General features: G+C 39.6%; 1 protein-coding gene across 2 annotated transcripts; it reads left to right on the top strand.

Annotated features, from left to right (window-relative positions):
* Positions 1 to 251: 251 nt before the first annotated feature.
* Positions 252 to 20,857, top strand: LOC149084106 (uncharacterized). Of its 2 annotated transcripts, XM_089234454.1 has the most exons (10): positions 252 to 376; positions 3,749 to 4,027; positions 5,300 to 5,536; positions 7,183 to 7,389; positions 10,325 to 10,552; positions 13,840 to 14,052; positions 14,175 to 14,402; positions 14,578 to 16,035; positions 19,991 to 20,197; positions 20,339 to 20,857. In XM_089234454.1, exons 1-10 carry the CDS (start codon positions 334 to 336, stop codon positions 20,686 to 20,688), a joined length of 3,450 nt encoding a protein of 1,149 aa, XP_089090580.1. In that variant the 5' UTR covers positions 252 to 333; the 3' UTR covers positions 20,689 to 20,857. The 2 variants fall into 2 exon arrangements, with proteins under 2 accessions (XP_089090580.1, XP_089090581.1); XM_089234455.1 differs by lacking the exons at positions 7,183 to 7,389; positions 10,325 to 10,552 and having other exon boundaries at positions 263 to 376.
* Positions 20,858 to 24,468: the final 3,611 nt, after the last annotated feature.

Raw genomic sequence — 24,468 nt, 5'->3', positions numbered from 1 at the left:
AAGCGGGATCTTTTTTGTATCTTTAAAATTTGTTCTTTGACAATCACTGGCCAATTACTCGTAATAGTGAGATTCGCGTTATATGCCGTACTCGTTATAACGGACATTTACTGTACTTGTTTGTTGGCTCATTTGGAGAAAAAAAAAGTGTCACACACAGAAAGTGAATATGTTTTAGTGAGAGAAAATGCAGCTGTGCGTCTACACTCAATAACGATAACATTTCGATAAATACTGATTACATTAATCACACGTCAAAGCATATCAGAGATACAAAGGCATCTTCTCTCAACTGAATCGGTCTTTTTGCCTTCAACTGCAGCATCGACAAAGATGCCTAAATTCAGTCTAGTGTCTGCTATTGTTTTACTCTTGGGTAAGATAATTTGCTTTATCATTTGATCGGTGAGGGGTTATTAAGTGATCCGCAAACATCAAGAACAAAGAAAGTGCATTTGTGTGGGAAAACGAAGTTTGTTCAATATAAATGGTTAGAATTCATCAGGGCAAGCATACGACCTGATGAAAATGTTCCTACAGAGTTCCTATCAATACCTGTTTAACCATTTCCTTGAGCTACGACTTTTATCAAATTTTTGCATGTTTCCCGGACTTTTGCCAAATATTTTAAATTTTTTCTGACCAGTCTTCATTTTCGTGAATTTTGCACAAATACTTATGTTTGTTTTTCTGATTTTCCCTGACCATTTTTTCATTTCCCTGATTTTTTTCCAAATATTTCTCATTTCCTTGACTTTTTCCAAATATTTCTCATTTCCTTGACTTTTTCCAAATATTTCTCATTTCCTTGACTTTTTCCAAATATTTCTCATTTCCTTGACTTTTTCCAAATATTTCTCATTTCCTTGACTTTTTCCAAATATTTCTCATTTCCTTGACTTTTTCCTAAATACTTTTCATTTCCCTTGATCGTCCTTAATCATTTTCATTCAAATTTGTCTTTTTTTATTGTCCCTGACCATTTCTCATTTCCGTAACTTTCCTGGAGATTTTCAATTTTCCTGACCATTTTTTCATTCCCCGAGATTTGCCAAATATTTTGCATGTGCCCTGACTTTCTCTGATTTCCCTGCCTTTTTTTTAGTTTCGCTGACTCTCCCTGACCAATTTTTCATTTCCCTGATTTTTGTCTTGACCATTTTTCATCTCCTTTACTTTGGCCGAGCATTTTACATTTGTCCTGACTTCCCCTAAAGATTTTTAATTTTCCTGATTTTCCACGACCATTTTTCATTTCCCCGAGACTTGCCAAATAGTTTACCATTTCCCTGACTTTCCCAGACCACTTTCCATTATCCTGATAATTCCAAATCATTTTTCATTTCCTAGACTTTCTAGGGGTCACTGGGAACCCTGCCTAATTTTAAATCTCTATAACCGAGATATACGGATTTAAATACATTTTCGAAAAATATTTTCTCAGGAATGTAATTTGACATGAAACATTCGATTTACAGTTTGATCGGTGAGGGGAATCAAGTAATGCGCAAAAAGCAATAACAAAGAAAGCGCATTTGTTTTTATATGAAACCAAAGATTATTCAATATGCAGGGTGTTGCCTTGAAGTGGCGGCAAACTCAGAGGGGTGATATTAAGCATCAAGAGGAACATGCCACAGAACATAGTATCGCAAACCTCGTTTAGTCGGTGAAAATCGCGTAAATACTGATGAAGTTTGTGGCATCGAGTGGGACAAAAAGTTCAGTAATGAGTAGAAAAAACATTTATTTGAAAGCGTGATTGAAACACAGCCTGTGTAGTGTACAAAATGCAGTATTAAAATAATCAGCAAAAAATCTCCTGTAATCATTTGTCTTCGTCTACTTTCTGACATTGAACTGTGCTGCACAGGCTGTGTTGTAATCATGCTGTCAAATAAATGGGGTTTTTTTTTCTCTTGATTATCGGCATTTTATCCCACTCGACGTCACACCATTCGTAAGTATTTTTGCGATTTTGACCGATTAAACGTGGTTTGCGATGCCATGTTCTAAAAAGTTTCTGTTCCCTCTTGATGCCTAATATCACCCCTCTAAGTTTGTCGCCACTTCAAGGCAACACCTTGCATATTGTGTTTTATATGGTTATAGAGTCCGGAAGTTCAAGCAAAATTCCATAAATGCCTTTTTTTGCCTATTTTCAAAATTTTTTGGTAAAAAAACCCTTCTTTGAGATTTTCTTACGATACATGCCTATTTTAACATATTTTTTTAATTTTATTAGTGAATTTCAGAGACCATAATATGTGAAATTTGGATATTACGATCATTAAGAATTGCTATCTTTTTAAAATTTTTCTACTCTTTCGATACTAATAATCATTAGAAAAGTCCTAACCCCCCCCCCCCCCCAAAAGCAAATAACTGATCTGAGAGATCGATTTTGCCGTGCATTAACTTTGTTTGACCGGATGGTGCTAGGCATGAAGAATTTTGTTTCAGATGAAGCAGCCCATGTTAGGAAACCATAGGAAAATTTAAAATTTTTGCTTATTCACAGGCTTTACATGTCTCGCTAAGGCTTTTGACAGTTTCAAGAAGTCATCAGTTGATGTCTTGGCTGACACAAGTGGGGGTAGGGGCAGACAGGGCTCATGTTGTTCTGGATTTGTTTTTTTTTACACCATAAATGCATTGCAAACAATCATGGCTATTTATTTTACATACATATTTAGTATTCAATTAAATTGACCAGAGTCGCCCTCAGGCGAGTGCGATTGATGCGGCCACACAGGGCCAAGCTCTTGAAGGCATCTCGCATATGTGGCAATATAAAAAAATATTACGTTTTTTTACTACAATAAAACAAGCTAGCTATGTTTCAACGATAGAAATGATAATCATTGTTCTAAATATTATACAAATAAACGCGAATTATTCGCAACTAGAAGGATCCCCACAGATCATTTTCTCTACGGGCTCCACATATGGTAATGGTGGCCCTGAAATTCACCTGAGAGACCTCAAATACTTCATTTTGTTCTTGAAATCAATTTAACTTGGGTAATAATGCAGTTATATAAACTATAATTATGACAGTAGAGACCGCAAGATATTTTTTAGCTAGTTTTTGGACCCTTAATGCCTTAGTTTTAGTTTTTTTTTCTTTCTTCCGTAAATTATAAATGCCTTTTTTTAGTGCTTATTTTAGGCATTTTTAGTATCTTTTTTTCCTGACTACTTCGATCATCTTTAGTGAATGAATTCCCGGGCTGTAGTTATAATTCATCAGGTTGTGCGCTTGTGTTCAACGCTTCGCTAAGAATATATTCTTACAAAAATCCTAGCAATACCTACTTGGCCATTTCTCTGAGCAAAAGTCCTGTAGAAAATATATAGTTTAAAATCTTAACATTCCAATGTTTCTTGAGTTTCATTTTTGTCCTGAGTCTTTTTTTACGACTTTTATCGAATGTTTGCATGTTTCCCTGACTTTTTTGAAGTCGTTTCTAATGGACGAAGTTCTCGTGGGATCTGTGCAATGGGACCAGTCTATGCAATGGGATCAGTCTATGCAATGGGATCAGTCTATGCAATGGGATCAGTCTATGCAATGGGATCAGTCTATGCAATGAGATCTTTCTGTGCAATGGGATCAGTCTTCCGAATACAGACAACTGCGTGCGACTTATTTAATGCTTCAAGTCGCTGCCAGTTGGCGACCAGCCTCATTCAACACATCTTTCATGCAGAATTTATTTTATTACCTTTTTTCTTTCTCTTTCAGCTCTATGTCTTGCTCAAAGTCTGCCGGTAAAAGAAATCCAGGGCGAACTTATACAATACGGTCAGGAAGCTTCTGACCTGAAGGATGAGGTTCAATACCTGCCCCACGAAACCGAATGCCAACTGTTTTACGCTGCGGTTGGAAATGAAGTCCTAGTGTTGGACTGTCCGGACGATGAACTTTTCGACGAGGAGACCATGACTTGCCAGGAAGCTGAATCTGTCAGCTGCGGCAGACGTAATAGACGAGATCGCAATAAATGGAAAAAAATATACGGTGGTGAGTTTGGTTTCATTTTATACTGTTATGAAAGATTAACGTCGAGAGTCTTTGATATTTTAATCGTTAAAGCAGACTATTTGCGTACAGTCATTACGCGAAATGTCGAACTTCGATAACTAACTAGAACATCTATATACCGATACTTCGTTCTCAATCAGCCTCAGAACTTTTTCCGTATTTTAGTGTTAAAATTTTCCCTTAACTCGAAGCTTTCTTCCGCTAAGTCGAAGTTTTCGGAAATGAGAGAAATTTAAAAAAAATATCATGAATTTTTAGCATTTGGCAAAGAGAATTTAGAATTTAGCATTTTGCAAATAGAATTTAGCATTCTCCAAATAGAATTTAGCATTTTGTAAATCGAATTTAGTATTTAGCAATACAATTTAGCATTTTGTAAATCGAATTTAGTATTTAGCAATACAATTTAGCATTTTGTAAATCGAATTTAGTATTTAGCAATACAATTTTGCATTTTGTAAATCGAATTTAGTATTTAGCAATACAATTTTGCATTTTGTAAATCGAATTTAGTATTTAGCAATACAATTTTGCATTTTCTAGAATTTAGCATTTTTCAAATAGAATTTAGCATTTTTCAAATAGGATTTAGCATTTAACGATGGAATTTAGCATTTAACAATGGAATTTAGCATTTAGCAATGGAATTTAGCATTTAGTAATGTAATTTAGCATTTAGCGATGGAATTTAGTATTTAGCACTGCAATTTAGCATTTAACGATGGAATTTAGTATACAGCACTACAATTTAGCATATTGGAATAGAATTTAGCAGATTCATTTGACTTCTTGCTAAAAAGTAAAAAATGACTTGCTTACAAAAGAATGACAAAAAAATAGAGAGAGAGACAGTCAATAATCGCTGCATTTTTTGACGGAAAATATTCTCGTATACACTTTATTAATGATTCGTTTCATTTATACGAGTATCATGTATGTATGCGTCCGTTTCCATAATACGTATGTATAGTTTATTTCTTAATATGCTCATTTGATAATTAAGTATGAATAAATTAGAATAAATTATCTATTCCAATTTCTTTACCTCCAGTACTTTGACATATTTTACTAATACGACATTCGTAAATAGCGTTGTTATTTTAATAAATCTTTCTTTTTCCACTTTGAAATCGGAATATCCGATAAGTCGAACTAACGATAACTCGAAGGTTTCTGTCAGCCACTGCACATTCGACTTATCGAGGTTTGACTGAATTTCGTTTGAAATGCGTGTCGATTGTTCCTTTGTAGACGATGATTCTTCTTCGAGCGAGTCCAAAGAAGTAAAGGACAAAGATGCCGCCGCATACTGCCAATGGAAACGCGACGGGGATCACGCTCACGGCGAATACTGCCACATGTTCTACAGCTGCTCCAAAAAGTCCAAGAAATTGAAAACTTGCCCTAAAGGAAAACTTTTCGACGTATCTCGTCGTAAATGTGAACCACGGGAGAAAGTGAGCTGCGACGGACGGAAAGACCCCGATGGTGAGTATGATCCACACGTAATCAGTATAGTATTCGCTTATATTTCTCTCAGAAAATATACGTTATGTGGTCTATGTCACTGATAAAGCAAACATTCCTACGAGCGGGCGAAAAAACAAAACATTTTGGAAGGCCGGACATACTCTGACATGGATTGGAATTTTTACGCTTAGAAATGAAGTGGAGGAACGTGTTGTATATTCTGAAGTCCGTGTGCCGCGGTTTTATTGCAAACGACACAGGATGGTTAATCCTTTAAAACAGTGAAAATACGAATAAGTATACAGTGACACCTCGATATAACGATACTCTGAGGACCAAGAAAAAATATCGTTGTAGAGGGATTATCGTTATATGGAGAGGCAGCATTTTCAAATTTATGCCGTTGTTGTCATCTTTTCTAAATCAGCATTGTTCGTACCACTAGAAAATTCGCTTTTATGTATTTATTCGCAGCAAAAAATTTTAATTGATCAGTTAGTTTTATTGATAAAATTCAGTTGAAAACTCATCGCCCCAGTAAAGTTATTTACAGCGTTGCACTGCACGTAGTGTCATACACAGCAAGTAGCGAAGAGCAGATAAAAGCGTTTTAGGTGATCCTGTGGTGCGAAATACCGATGTAATAAGACGCATTCAGGAAAACGAAAACAAATGACGAAGTTAAAATCAAATTCAAAACCATTTTGAGCAAATTATTAAAAAAATATCGTTGCAGCAGTTGAAAATCTCAAAAAATATCGTTATAGAGGGATTTACCGTAGTGAAGGATATCGTTGTATCGAGAGGAATTTAACATTAGACTACAGGCGATTCCAAACAAGACTTGAAAAAAATATCGCTGTAGAAAGATTTGTCGTAATAGCGAGAAAAGTATAGGGTGTCCTATAAATTTGGATAGATTTTATAAAATCGTGAAAAAAACAAATTTTTTGCGTGCGGGCTAGTTACGGCCTTGACGTACCGACCTCGGTGCGGCTTGTACCCTTCCACATTTGTCGAAATTTCGGATTTTTTTTTTTCTACAAAAGAAACAAAATTAATTAAAATTCTTGCCTAAAGGTGGCTGTACGTTAACAAAGTACCTGAGAAACATCTTAGATTATACATCATGCATTTGTTTTCACCAAATTCCTTCTCTACCAGTGATAACACCCTCCTCCCACCTCCCTTCAAAAAAAAAAAAACCACAAAGAACGTTAAAAACATAGGCTGTGACCTCGGCCATTTGTTTTCGACGCATTGTGAAGGATTAACCCTTTGCGGTCCAGAGGTCTATCTCGGTACTTCATTGGTACGGTTCGTACTTTATTCTCGCTTCCCCCGCAATGAGGAAGGTCCCTGTTACCTTTTATTGGGGCGGGGGGTTATAGTAACGGTTTTCCGTGATGTCGATTCCACCTCGACATAAAGCCACAAAAAAAGTTAGTTGCTCAAGGCCTTATTGAAGAAGGACATAACAGTGGGTTGTAAAACAATACGATCTCTACCTTAGAGACCCTAGAAACGTTTTCATTTATTCATCTCTAGTAAGAAGTCAAAAAGTTTTCCATTGGTTGTTTCTGCCCATTTGCTCATGGATGTGTAATTGCAATTATACGTCGCTATCAAAAATGTCATCTTACTCTTTCCCGTGTTCACGTTAGCATCTGTAGATACTCGAGCTTCGAATTTGTATTGTTATGTACGGGGCGAATTGATTCCTCACCAGCGTTACTGCCACCGTTTCTACGTCTGCGACCGTGGTCAGCTCATCTTACGCCAGTGTATGCCAGGTTTACTGTTCGATGTGTATACTAGAAGCTGTATTTTTGAGGATCGAGTCAAATGCGGAGAGAGACTACAGCCGTATGGTGAGTGACAGCGGAAATTATTATGCGAAAGCACAAGGAACACACACACAACAACAACAACAACAATATTAGGATTCGGATTGAAAATGGCAATTATATATCACTTTGAAAAAACTCTTCAAACCAAATGCATTCACCCATAGGAGAATAATGGTAGAAACTAGGAGCAAAAAAATTTGAATATGCGTCATACGAATACAAATACAACGCCACAACAGGCAAAATGCCCAACGAGGTGGCTGAGATACATTCAGCAAAGTTTTGTTGTACAGATAAAAGCTATACCAAGAGTGATCATTTCTGTTCTGGTGGGAACTTCGTAACACCATGTTATCAGCCACTTTTTCTGAGTGAAATTCAAAAGTCAAAAAAATATCAGGGTGGGTTAAAAATAATTCCATGCAGTATCACCCTTAACCTTTTTAGTGAGTCAAACTATTCCCGTAAGAGGTCGAGATGCAAGGTTTGTTCAAAAAAGTATCCGATCATAATTTTTTGTGCATAAACCAATGAAGCTAGGGAGACGTTGTTCGGTGCACGTATGTAGGCAATCCTGGTGCGCATGCTTGAATTTTTACCTGCCTGCAAAAGCTGCCAGTCAAAGCTGCATTAAGAGTCGCTTTCAAGCGGCTTTTCTGCCAGTCATCGGCAGACCGCCGATGAGTGAGGAGGTGGAAGTGAGTGCCATCGCATTTTCTTTTTTTTTGACAAAATGGCAAGAAAACCCTAATCACCGCTACTGCCTTAAATTTTGTGTGACACTTGGTGATCACCGAGTGGAAGCAATCCAAAACATTCAACAGGCCTTCGGAGAGGAAGAAATAGGCACCGATAAAGGAGGGGTACAGTCACTTTTAAGATGGTTGCACATCAATGGAGAGTGAATCATATTCTGGTAGCCTTCAACATCCTGAAATGGGATCGTCAAGTGAGAACTCTGGTGATTCAGGGTTGTCGAATCACGATCAGAGAACTCGCAGACGAGGTCAGCATCGGCATTGGATCAGTTCATTCTATTTTGAGTGATGATTTTGGCTTCAGGAGAATCTGAGAAAAGTTCATGACATTGAATGTAACTCCACATGGCGGAAACAGGTCTTGCTAAAGTACGTACCACAAAGCACAACCCACGGATTACTACCAAGAAGTTCTACGTCGCAATTGACAGCTTTATCACGGGTGTGCAGTGGTGAAGATGCTCGTCTTCCACTATGAAGGTTACCATCAAGGTCCATGGGTTCGAATCCGGGCATAGAGCGTCAGAAGCAAGTTCTTTTCCTACCGAGTTTAGGGCGACCACCGATGGATGAAATTGCCATATGGCGATATATGACCGGAGTTGGTGTGCGGTAAAGTAGCTCCATCAAGATTAATGCATTGTTTAAGTTTTGCCTGCCATTTTGTCAAACATGAAAATGCGACTGCGCTCACTCACACCTCCTCATTCATTGGCGGTCTGCCGGAGACTGACAGCTTCTGCAGGCAGGCAGGAAAAAAATTCAAGCATGAGCACTAGTATTGCCTACGTACGTGCACCAAACCATGCCTTCCTAGTTTTAATGGTTCACGCTGGAAAAATTTTGGTAGGATGCTTTTTTAACAAACCTCGTATCTCGGCATGGAGTCAATTGAAGAAATTCTCCCGAGCTGCTTTGCGGTTCTTTTGCCCCTTCATCGAGAAGCTGCTTTGGAAACCCTATAGAAGGAATTGGGTTTTTTTTTTCCTTTACCTAAGCATTATTATTTATTAGTTTTATCCTGAGGATCCTTTTATCCTTATAGGAGAAGGGAATATGATTACCTACACCAAACTATCATTTTCGGATGGTCAAGAACAGAGAGAAAAAACACGAGAGATGGGTTTGGTCTGAAAGCAAAAACTCAGCGATTATTCGATCAGACTTCCTACTATCTCCCTGAAGTTTCTTGCACCATCTTAAAATGATGTCCTGGTGCACACACGGACAATCATTTCCTAGAACAGGAGCCATTTCTGCCAAATTATTGGCCGAGCGCTTTACCCATTATAAAATCATAGTCTAAAATTCTCAACCCTGACATTTTGCCTTAGACCGAATCTACCGGCAAAAGATGACTGCTTGTAGCTGCAAAACCCCCTGGTGATTACGATAATGAAAAACTAGTTCCTGCCATAACAAAAATTATCTTGGTTGAACTGTTATCTCATGTTTCAAAGATATTAAAACCTTAACTTTTCCTATCATTAAAGCAATGAGATTCGGAAGTATTTCAATGAGCCTGAGACGTTCATGGCCGGCGATCAATGACTTGCAAGCCGTTTTCGAGCTATTAGACTATGGTCTTTCTCTCTCTAATGCATGTTCGTAATGAAGTTTCGCCTACATCTGAGGAAAGCATCTTCTGAGGTTAAACGAACATAGGTCTCCGTGACAAACGAGAAAGTCTTCGCTTGTCACGGAGACCTACGTCTGTTAAACTCAGAAGATGCCTTCCACAGATGTGGGCGAAACGTCAGGAAGAACATATGGTTCAATAGCCCGGAAACCACTTGCAAGTCAACAAGATTTAATCTGATTTAATGTAATTTTTAATCCGAGAATAAAAGAATAAATTAGTGGAAGTCAAGACATGGAATATCGATTAGTTAAAGTTTGAAGAATCGGTATCAGTAGGCCGGGAAAAACGACGAATTCAACTCACTTATCATCAGCAGGAATGCATAATCAAATTTTTATAGAAAATTTTCTGTATCAGTTCTCTTCTCGTATCAGTTTGCAAGTGCCACTGATATAGTTAAAAAAACTACACCAAAAACCACACAATCTTTCGGACAAACACATAATCTTTCTTTCACCACACAAAAAAAAAACCACAATAATTCCTTCACTGAATAATTTCATTATCGTCTCCCATCAAGGAGTTTAATTGGCTTTATTCCCGTGATGACCCACAGATGACCCCGAGGAACTCAACGACATAATTATCGACCTTCTTCCTGATATTCCTTGCGGCTCTGCCCATTTCAAGTCCGCCCACGACGTGTATTGCAACTGGTACTACCGTTGCCACGACTGGATACCCACTCTGAAACAGTGCCGGTACGGACACATGTACGATCCTTGGCTGCACAGATGCGTCATGGAAGACCGAGTGTATTGCGGGTCACGGAAGAAATCAAAAGGTACGGCCCGGTTCGTGATAAGTAGAGCCAGGAAGTTAAGGCAAAATGCCATAAATGCCTTTTTTTTTGTCTAACTTTTTTTGACTTTTTCCTGCCGTGAATTCCTATTTCCATATCGTAATATGTTTATTCCTGAGTTTTTCCGGCCATACTCCGTAGAACTTAGATATTTTTAGCATTGAGAACTTGAAACAATTTTATGATTCCTTTTCAATCTTTAATATTAAGAGGCTGGATCGATTGCCCTCCAGAATTTCAAACGTGTTCCCGCAATAAGTCGGTTGCCCCCAGTCTGATTTTCTTCATTGCAGGTGATGCAATGAGGGGATTTTGAAACTTCTCAAACTGTTAAGTAACCAGTAATATGTAAATACCCTCCCCCCCCCCTTCATCCCCCCACCATATGCAAAAATTGTGTACCATTTGGTAAAGAAATCGAAAGAATGATCAAAACTCTGTTGATTCAATTGCCATAAAAATAGTTTTTTTTACTCTAGCGTCCTCTTCTGTTGATTTAAAACATTAATTTCTGAATTAATAGCTATTAAGTAAGGAATACAATAATAACAATAATATTTACAATAATAATAATAATATTTACAATAATAATAATAATATTTACAATAATAATAATAATATTTACAATAATAATAATAATATTTACAATAATAATAATAATATTTACAATAATAATAATAACCCCAGAAGGCATGAAATGCACTTATACTGGAAGAAAAAAAAAAATAATAATAATAGTCAGTACGGGAAGCACTTCGCATACGGAGCCAGGTCGAAATCCCCAATAGTGGAAGCAAATCTTGCGTAGGAGGCACATACAAGTTCTGATGGAAGACTGTTCCATATTCTTGCCACACGGCATCTATATCCGTGGAAAAAGCAATCCCTTCTAGCCATTGGTATGGTATTCTTATTTGGAAGCGATGCCTACGTAGGTTAACTCGCCTGTCTATGATCTCAAAGAAAGGCTCTCTCGATGGTAGATAAACATTTTGGTGGACTAGTTTGTAGCACATCTTCAGATCTGCAGCGATTCTACGCCATTCCAGTGAGTGTAAACCCAGAAATTGAAGTCTCTGGCAATAAGATAGACCGCTTATGCCAGGTATTCGTTTAGTAAACGACCTCTGTGGCTTTTCGAGGAGCTGTATGTCCTTGATTTTGTAAATTTTAATGTAATTTCTACTTTTGGAAAAATTTATGTTTTAAGTTATTATTTTGATGGAATTTATTACAGCAGAACTTAATTATAGAGAAATTCGATGCAGTCAAATATCAGTTAATATAGTTTTTCTATTTTTGTCAGTAAACAAAACTGTTTCACGTTATTTTAAGTTTCAGTTTTGTGCGCGTTTGAGTAAATTATTATGGTTTTTAACGACATCTGTGTCTGACTGTGAATATTACTTTCAAATTTTACGTATAAATTTTAGTCCTATTTTTCACATTTTTTTTATCCGAGAAATAAATTTCTCAATAATTTACATAATAATTGATTGTTTTGATAAGTTCACATAAAATAATCGGATACAGTGAAATATTTGTTAATACGACGTTTCTTCTACTCTCGTGACGAGCCTGAATCATTAGATAAATTGCACGACACATCCAGGGCATGTGAAATTTTTGACCGGGCAAACTTTTTTTTATATGCCTATAAGTCAACTTCTTTCGATGCATAAATTTCCTATATTTTTCTGCATATTCCCAATCCTGAGCTATTTTCGGAATGCCGAGAGCCACCGATTTCTACTCGGATGATTTTCCACATAGACTTCCCACCGCTTTTCTTTTGGCGTCATTGTATACAGTGGATCCCGCGGGAAAACGCTATACGTTTTCGACATGGACTTTCTTATTCGTACTATTTTTCCCACACACACACACACAAATAGTATATATTTTCTTTCTTTTTTTTCTATTTCTCTACGGTCTACGCCAATTATTATAATCTATCATTGAAACAGCAGATTCACTGCGCGCATTCAATCTTTAGTCATTTTTCAGACCCTTAATATCGTAGCTTTCAGGTTTTTCTATATTTTCCCACATAAATCTCTTTTTTAATGCCTATTTTTGGCATTTTTAGTGCTTTTTTGAACGCCTATCTTAACCGTTTTTAGTGCCTAAACTTCCAGGTTCTGGGGATCATAAACCATTGTTTGATACTGATAATCAGCAAATTAATAATGATCAAATCTCTTATCAATATTCCAAAGATTAAATCGATCTTTCAAATTGTTTTGTTTATTAATATGAGAAAATATAACGCGTGAGACACGTCCGTAGTTTGGATTCACTGCCGGAGGGGAAGAGTCTTTTTTTTTCAAACCGAGCACAACTCAGGTCTATTGCCATAAGCAATTTACTACCTAGTGAGTTCTGCCGGAATTGTAAGTGCGTGTACCTAACTGTCTGAGTGCGTATCTAGTGTTGTGTATGATTTTTCACTTGCTGCCATCTATATCTCAGAAGTGAAGTGAGTGATGTGTAGTGACTGAATATTTGTACTGTTTGTAGGCCTGTTGCTCTGTATGGCGAGACTTTTTAACGGGGTGATCGGCTCTCATTTGCGCCTCGAAGCCGACTACCACTATGGCGACGGTGGGGCTCGAACCCGGGGAGTCCGTCACTATGACCACTCGACCAACACAGCGGCAGGTGAAGAGTCCGCAGCCGTTTTAGGATAATTTTTTATTTAGGCCCACATTGTGGTAATTAATCACAGTTTGACTATATGATTCAAATGGTAGATGGCGTCACATTTTCTTTAATTTTGAACTTCAAGAAAAATTCATAACTCGGTAGCTCATAGGCCATAGTTAAAAAGGAAAAAAAAGATCTAGTCAAAAAAATCATACAACAAACGTTTATAATTCAAAAATACATTCATTACACATTCACCCGCTCCCAATCTCTAATTTCCGATTTGGAAGTTGGATGGCATGTTTATTCCAAGATTTGGATTTCTTCGGAAATAAAACAGTAATAAATTTAGCTCAAATATAGATAGACGGTGGGTTGTGGGTAATCAAAAGAAGGAAGACGCCACATATCACGGGAACGCTTGTTCGTTGAGATTTCCTCAAACTTGGCATCATACACTGGCATTTGAATTGAGTGATCACGGAAGTAGGGAGATGTAGGATGTGGATGTAAGCAAGTTGTCCATTACTATCTGGAATACGATTTGCATTTCCAACCTCATTGACCAACAAAACTTTAGTGTTTTATCTAATCACTACTGCTTTTCTCCGTTCATTTGACAGTGAGTGATCCCTCCGGAGATCATGGACACTTCCAATGCCCGTCAAGCAGATCAGGGTATTACCCACACGGAAAAGACTGCGGGAAATACTACCACTGCGAGAAGCGCAAGTCAAAACTTAAGGACTGCAAGAAAGGACATCTGTTTGACGTGAACAGGAAGAAATGCAGGGATGAAGAAGATGTGGATTGCGGAAACAGGATACATCCTTCTGGTAAAATGCTTAGATTACCGTTGTATATCATCACCCACTTAAAACAAAATCTATCATCAGTTTCATTTTTTATATGATTAAATCTTTTTGTCCTTACATTAAAATTACTTTTGCCAATACAGATAATCCAGACGAAGAACAGGACATAATCGTAGACCATAAGCCGAGTTTCAGGTGCCGTAACCGCCATGGAAGATTTGAACATGAAGGATACTGTGACTGGTATTTCCACTGCAAGGACAGAAGACCAAGTGTGAGGGAATGTCGTAAAGGATATCTGTACGACATTGCGAAACGAGAGTGTCGGGAACACAAGAAGGTTCATTGTCACAAGAGAATCAAGCCAGAACGTAAGATGATTTTAAGTCTCAAATAAGATCAGTTGTAAAAATTTTGCCAATCACCACCGATGAATAAATGAAAACTTCTCTAGCTGAAAAATTACCAATTGAAAAGTTTCCAATTTTCTTTAATGTGGTTCGGTTTCACTACCGCTTACTCGAGAAATATTTTTTTCATTTACAGACAGGAGAAAAACGACCACTCTCCTTCCAACAACAGTGACTACGAAATATTCAACCTCTCAACAAACTGAAGAAACAACAAGAATGCATGAAAACTCAACACCAATATCAACAGCTGTTCCACAAAGCACAACATTGACACCAGAAACCGAACGACCCGTAAGCGAAACAACTTTGTCACCACAGACTCAGGCACCAGTCAGCGAGACAACTTTGTCACCAGAGACCCAGCCACCGGTCAGCGAGACAACTTTGTCCCCAGAGACCCAGCCACCGGTCAGCGAGACAACTTTGTCACCGGAGACAAAACCACCGGTCAGCGAGACAACTTTGTCACCAGAGACCCAGCCACCGGTCAGCGAGACAACTCTGTCACCGGAGACCCAGCCACCGGTCAGCGAGACAACTCTGTCACCGGAGACCCAGCCACCGGTCAGCGAGACAACTCTGTCACCGGAGACCCAGCCACCGGTCAGCGAGACAACTCTGTCACCAGAGACCCAGCCACCGGTCAGCGAGACAACTCTGTCACCTGAGACCCAGCCACCGGTCAGCGAGACAACTCTGTCACCGGAGACCCAGCCACCGGTCAGCGAGACAACTCTGTCACCGGAGACCCAGCCACCAGTCAGGGAGACAACTTTGTCACCGGAGACCCAGCCACCACCGGTCAGTGAGACAACTTTGTCACCTGAGACCCAGCCACCGGTCAGCGAGACAACTTTGTCACCGGAGACCCAGCCACCGGTCAGCGAGACAACTCTGTCACCGGAGACCCAGCCACCAGTCAGGGAGACAACTTTGTCACCGGATACCCAGCCACCACCGGTCAGTGAGACAACTTTGTCACCTGAGACCCAGCCACCGGTCAGCGAGACAACTCTGTCACCGGAGACCCAGCCACCGGTCAGCGAGACAACTCTGTCACCGGAGACCCAGCCACCAGTCAGGGAGACAACTTTGTCACCGGAGACCCAGCCACCACCGGTCAGTGAGACAACTTTGTCACCTGAGACCCAGCCACCGGTCAGCGAGACAACTTTGTCACCGGAGACCCAGCCACCGGTCAGCGAGACAACTCTGTCACCGGAGACCCAGCCACCAGTCAGGGAGACAACTTTGTCACCGGATACCCAGCCACCACCGGTCAGTGAGACAACTTTGTCACCTGAGACCCAGCCACCGGTCAGCGAGACAACTTTGTCACCGGAGACCCAGCCACCGGTCATCGAGACAACTCTGTCACCGGAGACCCAGCCACCAGTCAGGGAGACAACTTTGTCACCGGATACCCAGCCACCACCGGTCAGTGAGACAACTTTGTCACCAGAGACCCAACCACCAGTCAGTGATTCTACCCTTCAGCCAAAAACAGCGTCAGAACCAGAAACAACGGAAAGTTCAGAAAATCCACAGCCAGGAACTTCAGACGACAGCTCTTCTGTACAGACTACGACAGGTCAGTATGATCATAATGTTTTCGCCTCCTCTAAAATTTGAGGGAGATTTCACGTTGAAATCTCTTCCTCGAATAGTTTAATATAATAGTTTTTACGATCACTGACGTAATTTCACGTCCAAACACCAGTGGAATAAATTCAAACAAATTTTATATGTTTTCTTTCGTCTCTCTTCGCCATCGCGAAACTTTATAATAACCCTGTCTCTCCGGAAGTTGCTCTTTCTTTCCCTCTCTTCTTTCTATACTCCTGTTGATTTTTTCCCCGCACACATAATGTATCTTTTTACTATACATATAAGAGCGAAAAAGAATACGTAGGGTGAGAGTGAGAAGAGGACGCTGAAAAGAAAACTCTCTTATCTACCTTACCTATTTTACTTTTTCCTTTCACCCTTTTCTAACGTGCGGTTAAGTTAGCACAAGGCTACCAGGTCTATATCGCCGATTCGTCAAATAACGTTGATACAAATTTCTTGCCCAAACCTTATACGTGAGGTGGTTAGTACATCGCCGCTGTGGTGGTCGAGTGGTCACAGTGACGGACTCGCATCGCGAGAACCCGGGTTTGAACCCCACCACCGCCAGACTGGTGGTTGGCTGAAGTTGGTTTTCTGCGGTTCCCAACTTCGAAGCACGAATGCGAGCCGATCTCCACGTTGAGAAGTCTCGCCACCGAGAGCAACATTCCTACAGCGGTACGAATATTCAATCATTACAGTCCTTTCATAGGTGGCAGCGCTGAAATTTCTAATACAACATTAGGTACGCACTCTGACTGTTAGGTATCTACACACACACACATATACTTCCGGCCCAACTCAACCGTTTGTAAATTGAATTTGGCGATAGACCGGAGTTGTGATCGGTTTGAAAAAATGAATGGTTAATACATCACAAGCGGGAGACTGAGATCTTGATTCAACCTCGTCTGACTAGAATTTAAAAAATTCCTTAGTTGCAGAAAGTTGCCGAGTATGGAATCCTTTGTCACATATTTTAAATGGCAGAAAAGAAATGAGGTGTTCCGTTCACATTCTCTTTTCCTTTCCGTTGTCTAATTCAAGTTGGTGAAAATATACGATGTACACTATCAGGGCCGGACCTTGAGTCCAGCGAACTATGCGGCCGCAGAAGGCATCAACCAAAAGCGCTTGCTTCTCTTCAAGCGCTTTGGCATCAACTGAAGATGAATGAATTTTTTAGGGCGCCAACTAAAGGGGAAAGGGCAAAGCCGCTTGAAAGGTAATGCAATGTAATTGAAACTCTTAATGCAGCTTTGGGAAAGGGCGATTTTTTATCGCCAAAATATCGTGCGTACGCCCTGTGTGTAATAGATAAACATCTGTTGATGAAAGAAAGGGGAAAAAAGCAAGAACAAGAGGAGGGTGCGTGAAATAATAATTTTTGTCCTGGGCATCGTTGTAACATCACACCTAGAAGAAACGGTGAAACACTTTCACTGTTACATAACATGAAATTTGCCCGCATAAGAAGTGTTTAAAATAACGAACCTAAACCATCTTCAAATCAATTCCCTTGAGCGACGATTCACATTTGACCGGAGCTCGTACAGCTTGTGGAGGAGTTGCTAGAAGCCACGCGATGGCTCTTGCGATGCTTCTTCAACTCTATCGATGACCTAAAGCGGGTACCCTGCAGATTTTGTTGAAACAAATGCACACAATTATTCGCTTCGTTGTAAGCTACTTGAGATTAAGGTTAAGTGTATAATGGTACTTTCTAAGATGACGCTTTATCCTTCTCGTTCTCACTTTAAAGTTCACTTGTTTCAACTGATTAAACAAAATCTGTAGGGACATAGTTTTGCGTCATCAAAAGAGGTCAAACGAACATCGCAGGACGCGTGACAGCTTGTTGTAAACGACGGCTTCCAGTCAGTCTGTGCATGAACCCTTAAACATGAATGATATCTCTTGGATTTCACGGGGAGTCGAACGGGATTTCGAACCCGTGTGGGTGCTCGCGCGCGTCTTGAGCTTCATGTAGGAAATTTTGATTTCTGAACCAATTATGTGGGTGCTCTACCACTTGTTACTGGTTTGGAAGACCCACCAAACATCTTTACAAACCACAAGCGTATCTATAAGCGTATCTTATTACTTAAAAATCTGTAGAAAGTTTTTTCGAAAGGTAGCAACTATAGGACTACTACCACAGAATTTTCGCACTCTTTTTTGAATTTAATATATGATGAATGTTCTGAAGTATCTGCTATCTGAATTTCACGTCATTTGAACTAGTAGCTGCACCTTACTGAATGAACCCCCTCTGAGTAGAAATGCTTTTTCCCTATAACGCTGTAGGTAAATACTGTAAAGGTTCTACCAACAAGTACATAGTGTTAGATTTATGTAGATTCCAATAGGGCCAATCGAGACGAGCATTGGCTCACGCAAGGAGGAGGGGAGGACGAGCAGAGATTATGGTGTAATATTTCAGGAAAAAACGTAACACCCACCCTTGAGAAAGTCTTGCTCACGTCTATGGGGACTAGCATTCTGATATACAACAGAGTGTCTGTGAATATAATGGGATAGCTTATCTCGATTATCTCTAAGAGAATCTATGGAAATCGGGTGTCATTAGAACACCCTGTTTAGTTTAACTGTTGAGTTTAAAAATTGTGCTGCCATCTGGTATACGGTTAAAAATACCAAAATGAAATACGCAATATTTAGCAATATTACGCAATTTAGCCATACCTATGTAAAAACTTTTTTTTAACTCCCACCATGTATATACAGGGTGTTGTGTTAATGGACCTGTTCACGACAAACTCAGAGGGTTGTTAGTAGACATCGAGAGGAGCAAAACTTGCAATGGAACATGATGTCGCAAACCACGTTGAGAGAGTGAAAATCGCGAGAAACGCATGCAGGTTTCGACGTCACGTTGGAACAACAAAAAGTACAATAATAACTACAAAAAGATTTATTTGATTAATTATTACAATATTTGTTGTAATGGCAAGTAAGTACGGTAAGTAACGGCCACTGACGGCACTGCACAGTCTACACCAACGTAAAAACGAGGGCGCGGTAGCCCATGTCGATAAGATACTCGCCTAAAGTACGAAACGATGTTTAGAGGTGGCGTGAGTTCGACACCCGGTTCGTCCTTCTCAGAAAACGTTCTTGACACAGGGGTACAACAGAAACGGCGACATGAGCGCAGAAAAAATTGCTACTGCAGGGAGTCCCCCATCGTGGGGTTAGCGCACCAACCTCTCGATGAGTATAAAAAAAACAAGCCTGTGGAGTTCGGAATCGAAAATAAATTGTAGGTCCCGGTCTAATTCAACGTGTGCAGGAAATGACCGTGGTGCAACAAAAATGAGCAAATCATCAACGTAAAAACTATTCCCGGACGCGCTCGAAGATACCAGATATGCTTTTGATGTCTGCCGCAGCGACGACAATCCGCGCTATGAGATCCTCCGGTGTGTCCCATTGCCATCTGATCAACCGTAAATCAGATGCAGATCAGCGTATGCACCGTTCGTGTATCAGTCAGCCATCACGATACTCATTGAAACAGACAACTAACTGCTACAAGTGCTTACTACCGCAATTTACGTGGTCCGCAGCGCGTAATCCTACCCCAGCGCATGCGTTTCGCGACGAGACTTACGTCAGATACGGTGAGCGAACCCACGAATGCATTCAGCGATCAACTGACATTCACCTTTCGGCTCCTCTAGACTCAGAGCTTCCATGCATTTTTCGCGATTTTCTCCCTCTCAATGTGGTTTGCGACACCGTGTTCCATTGCAATTTTTGTTCCTCTTGATGTCCACTAACAACCCTCCGCGTTTGTCGGTCAATTAACAGAACACCCTGTATAAGTACGAGTATACCAAACTCAAACGGCGCCTATATATGCATAATTCTATGTAGCTGTTAATACATGGATGATATCTGCTCCTTTACAGATGGAGGCCTCCCATCAACTCCGAAACCATTCGAGTGCGGAGAAAATGGCCAGTACCCATATCAAAATGATTGTGCTCTCTATTACGTGTGCTTTAACAAGATGCCAATACTCGCCAAATGTCCTGCTGGTACTATGTTTGACGCAGTTAACAAAAGGTGTGACCACGCTAACCTTGTTGACTGCGGGGACAGAGGACGCCCGACAGGTATGTACTGGTCATTGCATATTTAACTGAACGTCCCATGCTCTCAAAAACTCTTGTTTTTGTGTCTTTTCCAAAGAATTTTTTCCCAATAATAAATAATCACACACACACACACATTTGTAACAAATATTATCATTTCAGAAGAGACAATGAAACCAATGGTTTCTTCGACTGAAAAAGAAGATACTACAACTGAACCCACGACAACAACAACTACTACGGAACCAACAACTACGATACGACCAACTGGACCACCAGAGACAAACTGCCCGAAAGACGACTTGGATTGTATCTTGGACCAGACAGGAGACGTTTCAAAATGGTTTGATTGCAAAAAGGACAACGGCCACTATGTGCATCCAAGCAGTTCGAAACTGTTCATTCACTGCAAAAACGGTAAGCCACAAGCAAAAAGATGTGCCACAGGTTTTGAGTTCGACCCGGATTTGCTAGTATGTATGGTGCCATTTGATTCTCCAAGGGGACATTGATTATTTGAAATAAATAACCTAAGCTATTCTGTAAATCAAAACCTCACACGTTACTGTTTTACATGCAGTATATTCAATGGTTTCCTGAAGTATTCCAATGTACAATAAATTTTTTCACCGTGTTCAAATTGTCTTTTACTCACTGAAATAAATGAAAGCAACAGCTGTATTCAGTGTGCAATTATTTTCCTCTCAAGTTTTAACAGCATTTAGGGGGGGTCTGTAATGAATTGGAGCACCCCGTTCCTCTCATTAGGGGTAAATGAATCAGTCCATTACTTAGAGAACAACTACTTTAGATGCTATCGACCTCCCTTAAACGATTATACTAACATTTCTAGGACATCGTGTGCATATTTTTGTATATAATAAAGGTTTCTCTGACTCAATACAACTCCTTTAATGGGAGCAATAGCTAAAATTTCACTAAAGTCAATAAAGCCTGGACTGTATTTAGTTTGAAAGAAAGAAAAAGTTAAGTTTTAGGCACATTTTGTGAAAATTTTGCTCATATACAGTCCCGCTTAATCGGATACCCCACAAATCTTCTAGCACCGAAGTTTCTCCCAAAGAGACTGTTAAAGTTCCACGCTTAATATGATAATTTCAACTACGTACTTTTTCACTACTTAGGGGCAGTTAAAATATTACGTCAGAAGATTTTTAGCCAATTTTGAGTCCCTCCACCCCCTCTTGTCAGCAAACCTCTGACACCCCCTCGTTGTCAGCAAAGTTTCGCCATTAGCTCCGCCCCTTGCCTCCTAACGCATATTGGTGTGATCAGAGAGGTACGCGGGGGGAGGAGGGGGGTATTCTTTTAATGCGAAAAATATTGAAAAAAAAATTCGGAAGAAAATAAATTGATTATAAAAACATATAAATTTATCTTAATTTTAATGCTATTTGAAGAAACTCAAAATTTCTTTTTAAGAAATTCATTGCGACGCACCCTCTAAGAAAGCCATATATGATAAACCTTTGACCCGCGGACCAAATATAGCCCTGAGGGTTATCTGATTTGGGCCGCTACCTCAAACCTAAATTTGTAAAAATGAACTAAGACATTTGTTGCAGATCTCTTAACCCTTTCACGACTAAGGGAAACATTTTTCCCCATTTTAAAATTGGTGATTGTCGTATTTAATTATAACATTATCTGCATTTTTTATACAGAATGTGAAAATAGAACGTATGTGTCGAACGCAATTACGTAAACGGCAACGTCTTGAAAAAAAAAACAACTGTCAAATCAATTGGCGCCAATGATAAAACAGTCGCGGGCTGTACTCTGTTGGCAACCGTATGGTCCTGTAAGGGTTAAATGACCCGTGGCATAATTCCAAACCATTTAAGCGGCCGGCGGCACATTCACAGATCACTTAAGTGACCTGTGACACAGTTCCATAACACTTAAGCGATCCATGGCACATTTACAGATCTCTTGAGTGAAGTGACATGTGGCACAGTTTTAGAACACTTAAGTGGCACCCAGTGCGGTTCTTCATCTCACTGAAATTACCCGCGACCCATTTCCAGATAATACTCAAGTGGTCCGCGACAGAATTACGGATCATTTAAGTGATGTGCGACACATTTCCAGATCACTTGGATCCGCGAAACATTTAGAAATCTCCAAAGTGACTCTGTATGGGACTTATCAATAGGGAGAATATTAGTTCAGGTGTGTCCACAAACTATCGAAAGGTTTTTCTCGTTTTTGGAGTATAACGAATAAGATACTCTAACCGAGTAAGATACCATTAAGAATATTTCATATTTTCATAAAGAATGACTGATGACGTGAGCATCATCCACCCCCACCCCACGTCATCAAAAGTCAGCAGAAACCCCCTTCCATCGATGCTGACGTTACTTAATACTTTTATGGCCCCTTAATGGAATATTATGTTCGATACATCAACTAATAATATACATCAACCTCTATGCATATAATGTTTTTATAGAATGAAACATTTGGAATTAATGGAAAATATGATCGAACTGATGTCATTTTCTTAGATTTCTCAAAAGCATATGACAAAGTCCCCCACGATAAATCACTACTTAAACGTTCAATTGCTCAATTGGTTGGAAGCCTTCTTAAAATATCGCAAACAGTATGTCCACTTCAAAGACTACAACTCTCCATCGGCCACCATAAATTCTGGGACCCCTCAGGGATCAGTAATTTCCCTACTTTTATTCTTAATATTTATTAACGACCTCCCCAAAACACTTAACTGTACCACTAGACATTTTGCTGATGATTGCGTAATATACCGCACCATAAATAACGAGTCAGACCAATAACTTCTCACCCGCAATCTCAATTCCATCTCCCAATGGTGCTCCACATGGCAAATGCCTATCGACATCTTTAAAACGGTTCTCATGAGAATTTCATGAAAATCTCACATTTCGAATTTTCATACTCCGTCAATAACTCCTCCATATCCCAGGTTTCTCAATATAAATACCTTGGTGTTATCATTTCAGCAGACCTGCGCTGGAATATAAACATGTCGACTATTTTATCTATCTGAAATGTCTCAATAAACTCTTTTTCCTTCACCGCAACCTTAAACACTCTCTACTCGCGATGTTAGACTCCTCTGTTATCAAACCTATATTTCTCCAATCCTTTCCTTATGCCTCTGAAATTTGTGACCCCTACACTTCTAGCAATATCGAGAAGCTGGAATCAATACAAAATAAATCCGCCCGCTTTATCTACGACAGTTGATCCTCCTATATGTCTTGTCTCCGAACTCAATCTTCTCCCTCTAAGTACTCCCCGTCTTTTTTCACGATTAACCGTGCTTTTTAAAATTCTCCATGGACATTTAAATTTCGATACCACCGGCATTATGCCAACTTACTCCAAGCCACATATATCTCTAGCAGACTTGATCATCCACTTAAGATGAACAATATCTCCGCTTCCACCAACTGCTTTAAATTTAGCTTCTTTTTGCATACCATTACTAAAAGTGGAGAACTTACTCCCCTCTACTGTATAGTTGATTCCACCCACACCATTTATGTTTTCGAAAAATGTAAAACTTTTTTTTTGCCACCATCAGCCATATTTTCATGTTTAGGCCTTGGCCAACATTATTGTACAAATAAATAAATGATACTAGGTACTGGTCTCCACGTATATATGCTGCTTCATGTCCTACATGACATGTACATTTAATTATTTTTGTTTTCGTTCTCTGTTTTCAATATGCAATCTATAGTAACGTTGTAAAATGGCAATTGAATTGACCCATGCTTAATAGGATATTGTGTGCTGGAATCCTTGATATCCGATTAAGTAGAACTGACTTGGCGTCATAGAATATAGGACTTTCCTAAGACATAGAGACCCCAGCGGCCACAAAAATAGGTTCAAATAGGTGTTTCAAGGTATGCACTCAAGAATGAAGAGAAAAACAAAACCAAAGCTCTTGCCATCACAGTCAGAGCAACAAAGTTTTGAAAAATTGAAATGCCAACACCCCAAACTTTATGTATTGTTTAGTGCAGATGAAGGAAGAACAACCTATGTGCATTACATAATATCCATACATTACTGCGGCAGGAAGTCCCACATGAGCGGTTATCACACCAACCCTATGGCAAGATCTTTCAGTCTGTGCCGTGCACTATCATTTATGGTGGTACCATTTTAACACATTTTATGGTTTTGCACTGCACTGATTATTTAGCAAGAATTGAAATTGAATGTTACCAGGCCCGGGGCGATACCCCCCCCCCCTTCTTTTAAAAATACAA

Source organism: Pholcus phalangioides, unplaced genomic scaffold, assembly GCF_987345545.1.
Source record: "Pholcus phalangioides strain wild (caught in Gottingen) unplaced genomic scaffold, Ppha-v1.0 ptg000008l_1, whole genome shotgun sequence".
Lineage (NCBI taxonomy): Eukaryota > Metazoa > Arthropoda > Arachnida > Araneae > Pholcidae > Pholcus > Pholcus phalangioides.
Note: the sequence above shows the minus strand (reverse complement) of the source record. Positions and strands in the feature narration are given on the sequence as shown.

Excerpts from the sequence above, each read along its gene's own strand:
- LOC149084106 (XM_089234454.1), top strand. The coding sequence starts at position 334 with ATGCCTAAATTCAGTCTAGTGTCTGCTATTGTTTTACTCTTGG. Across the intron at positions 4,028-5,299 it reads ATGGAAAAAAATATACGGTG|ACGATGATTCTTCTTCGAGC; the intron begins GTGAGTTTGGTT and ends GTTCCTTTGTAG. Across the intron at positions 7,390-10,324 it reads AGAGAGACTACAGCCGTATG|ATGACCCCGAGGAACTCAAC; the intron begins GTGAGTGACAGC and ends GATGACCCACAG.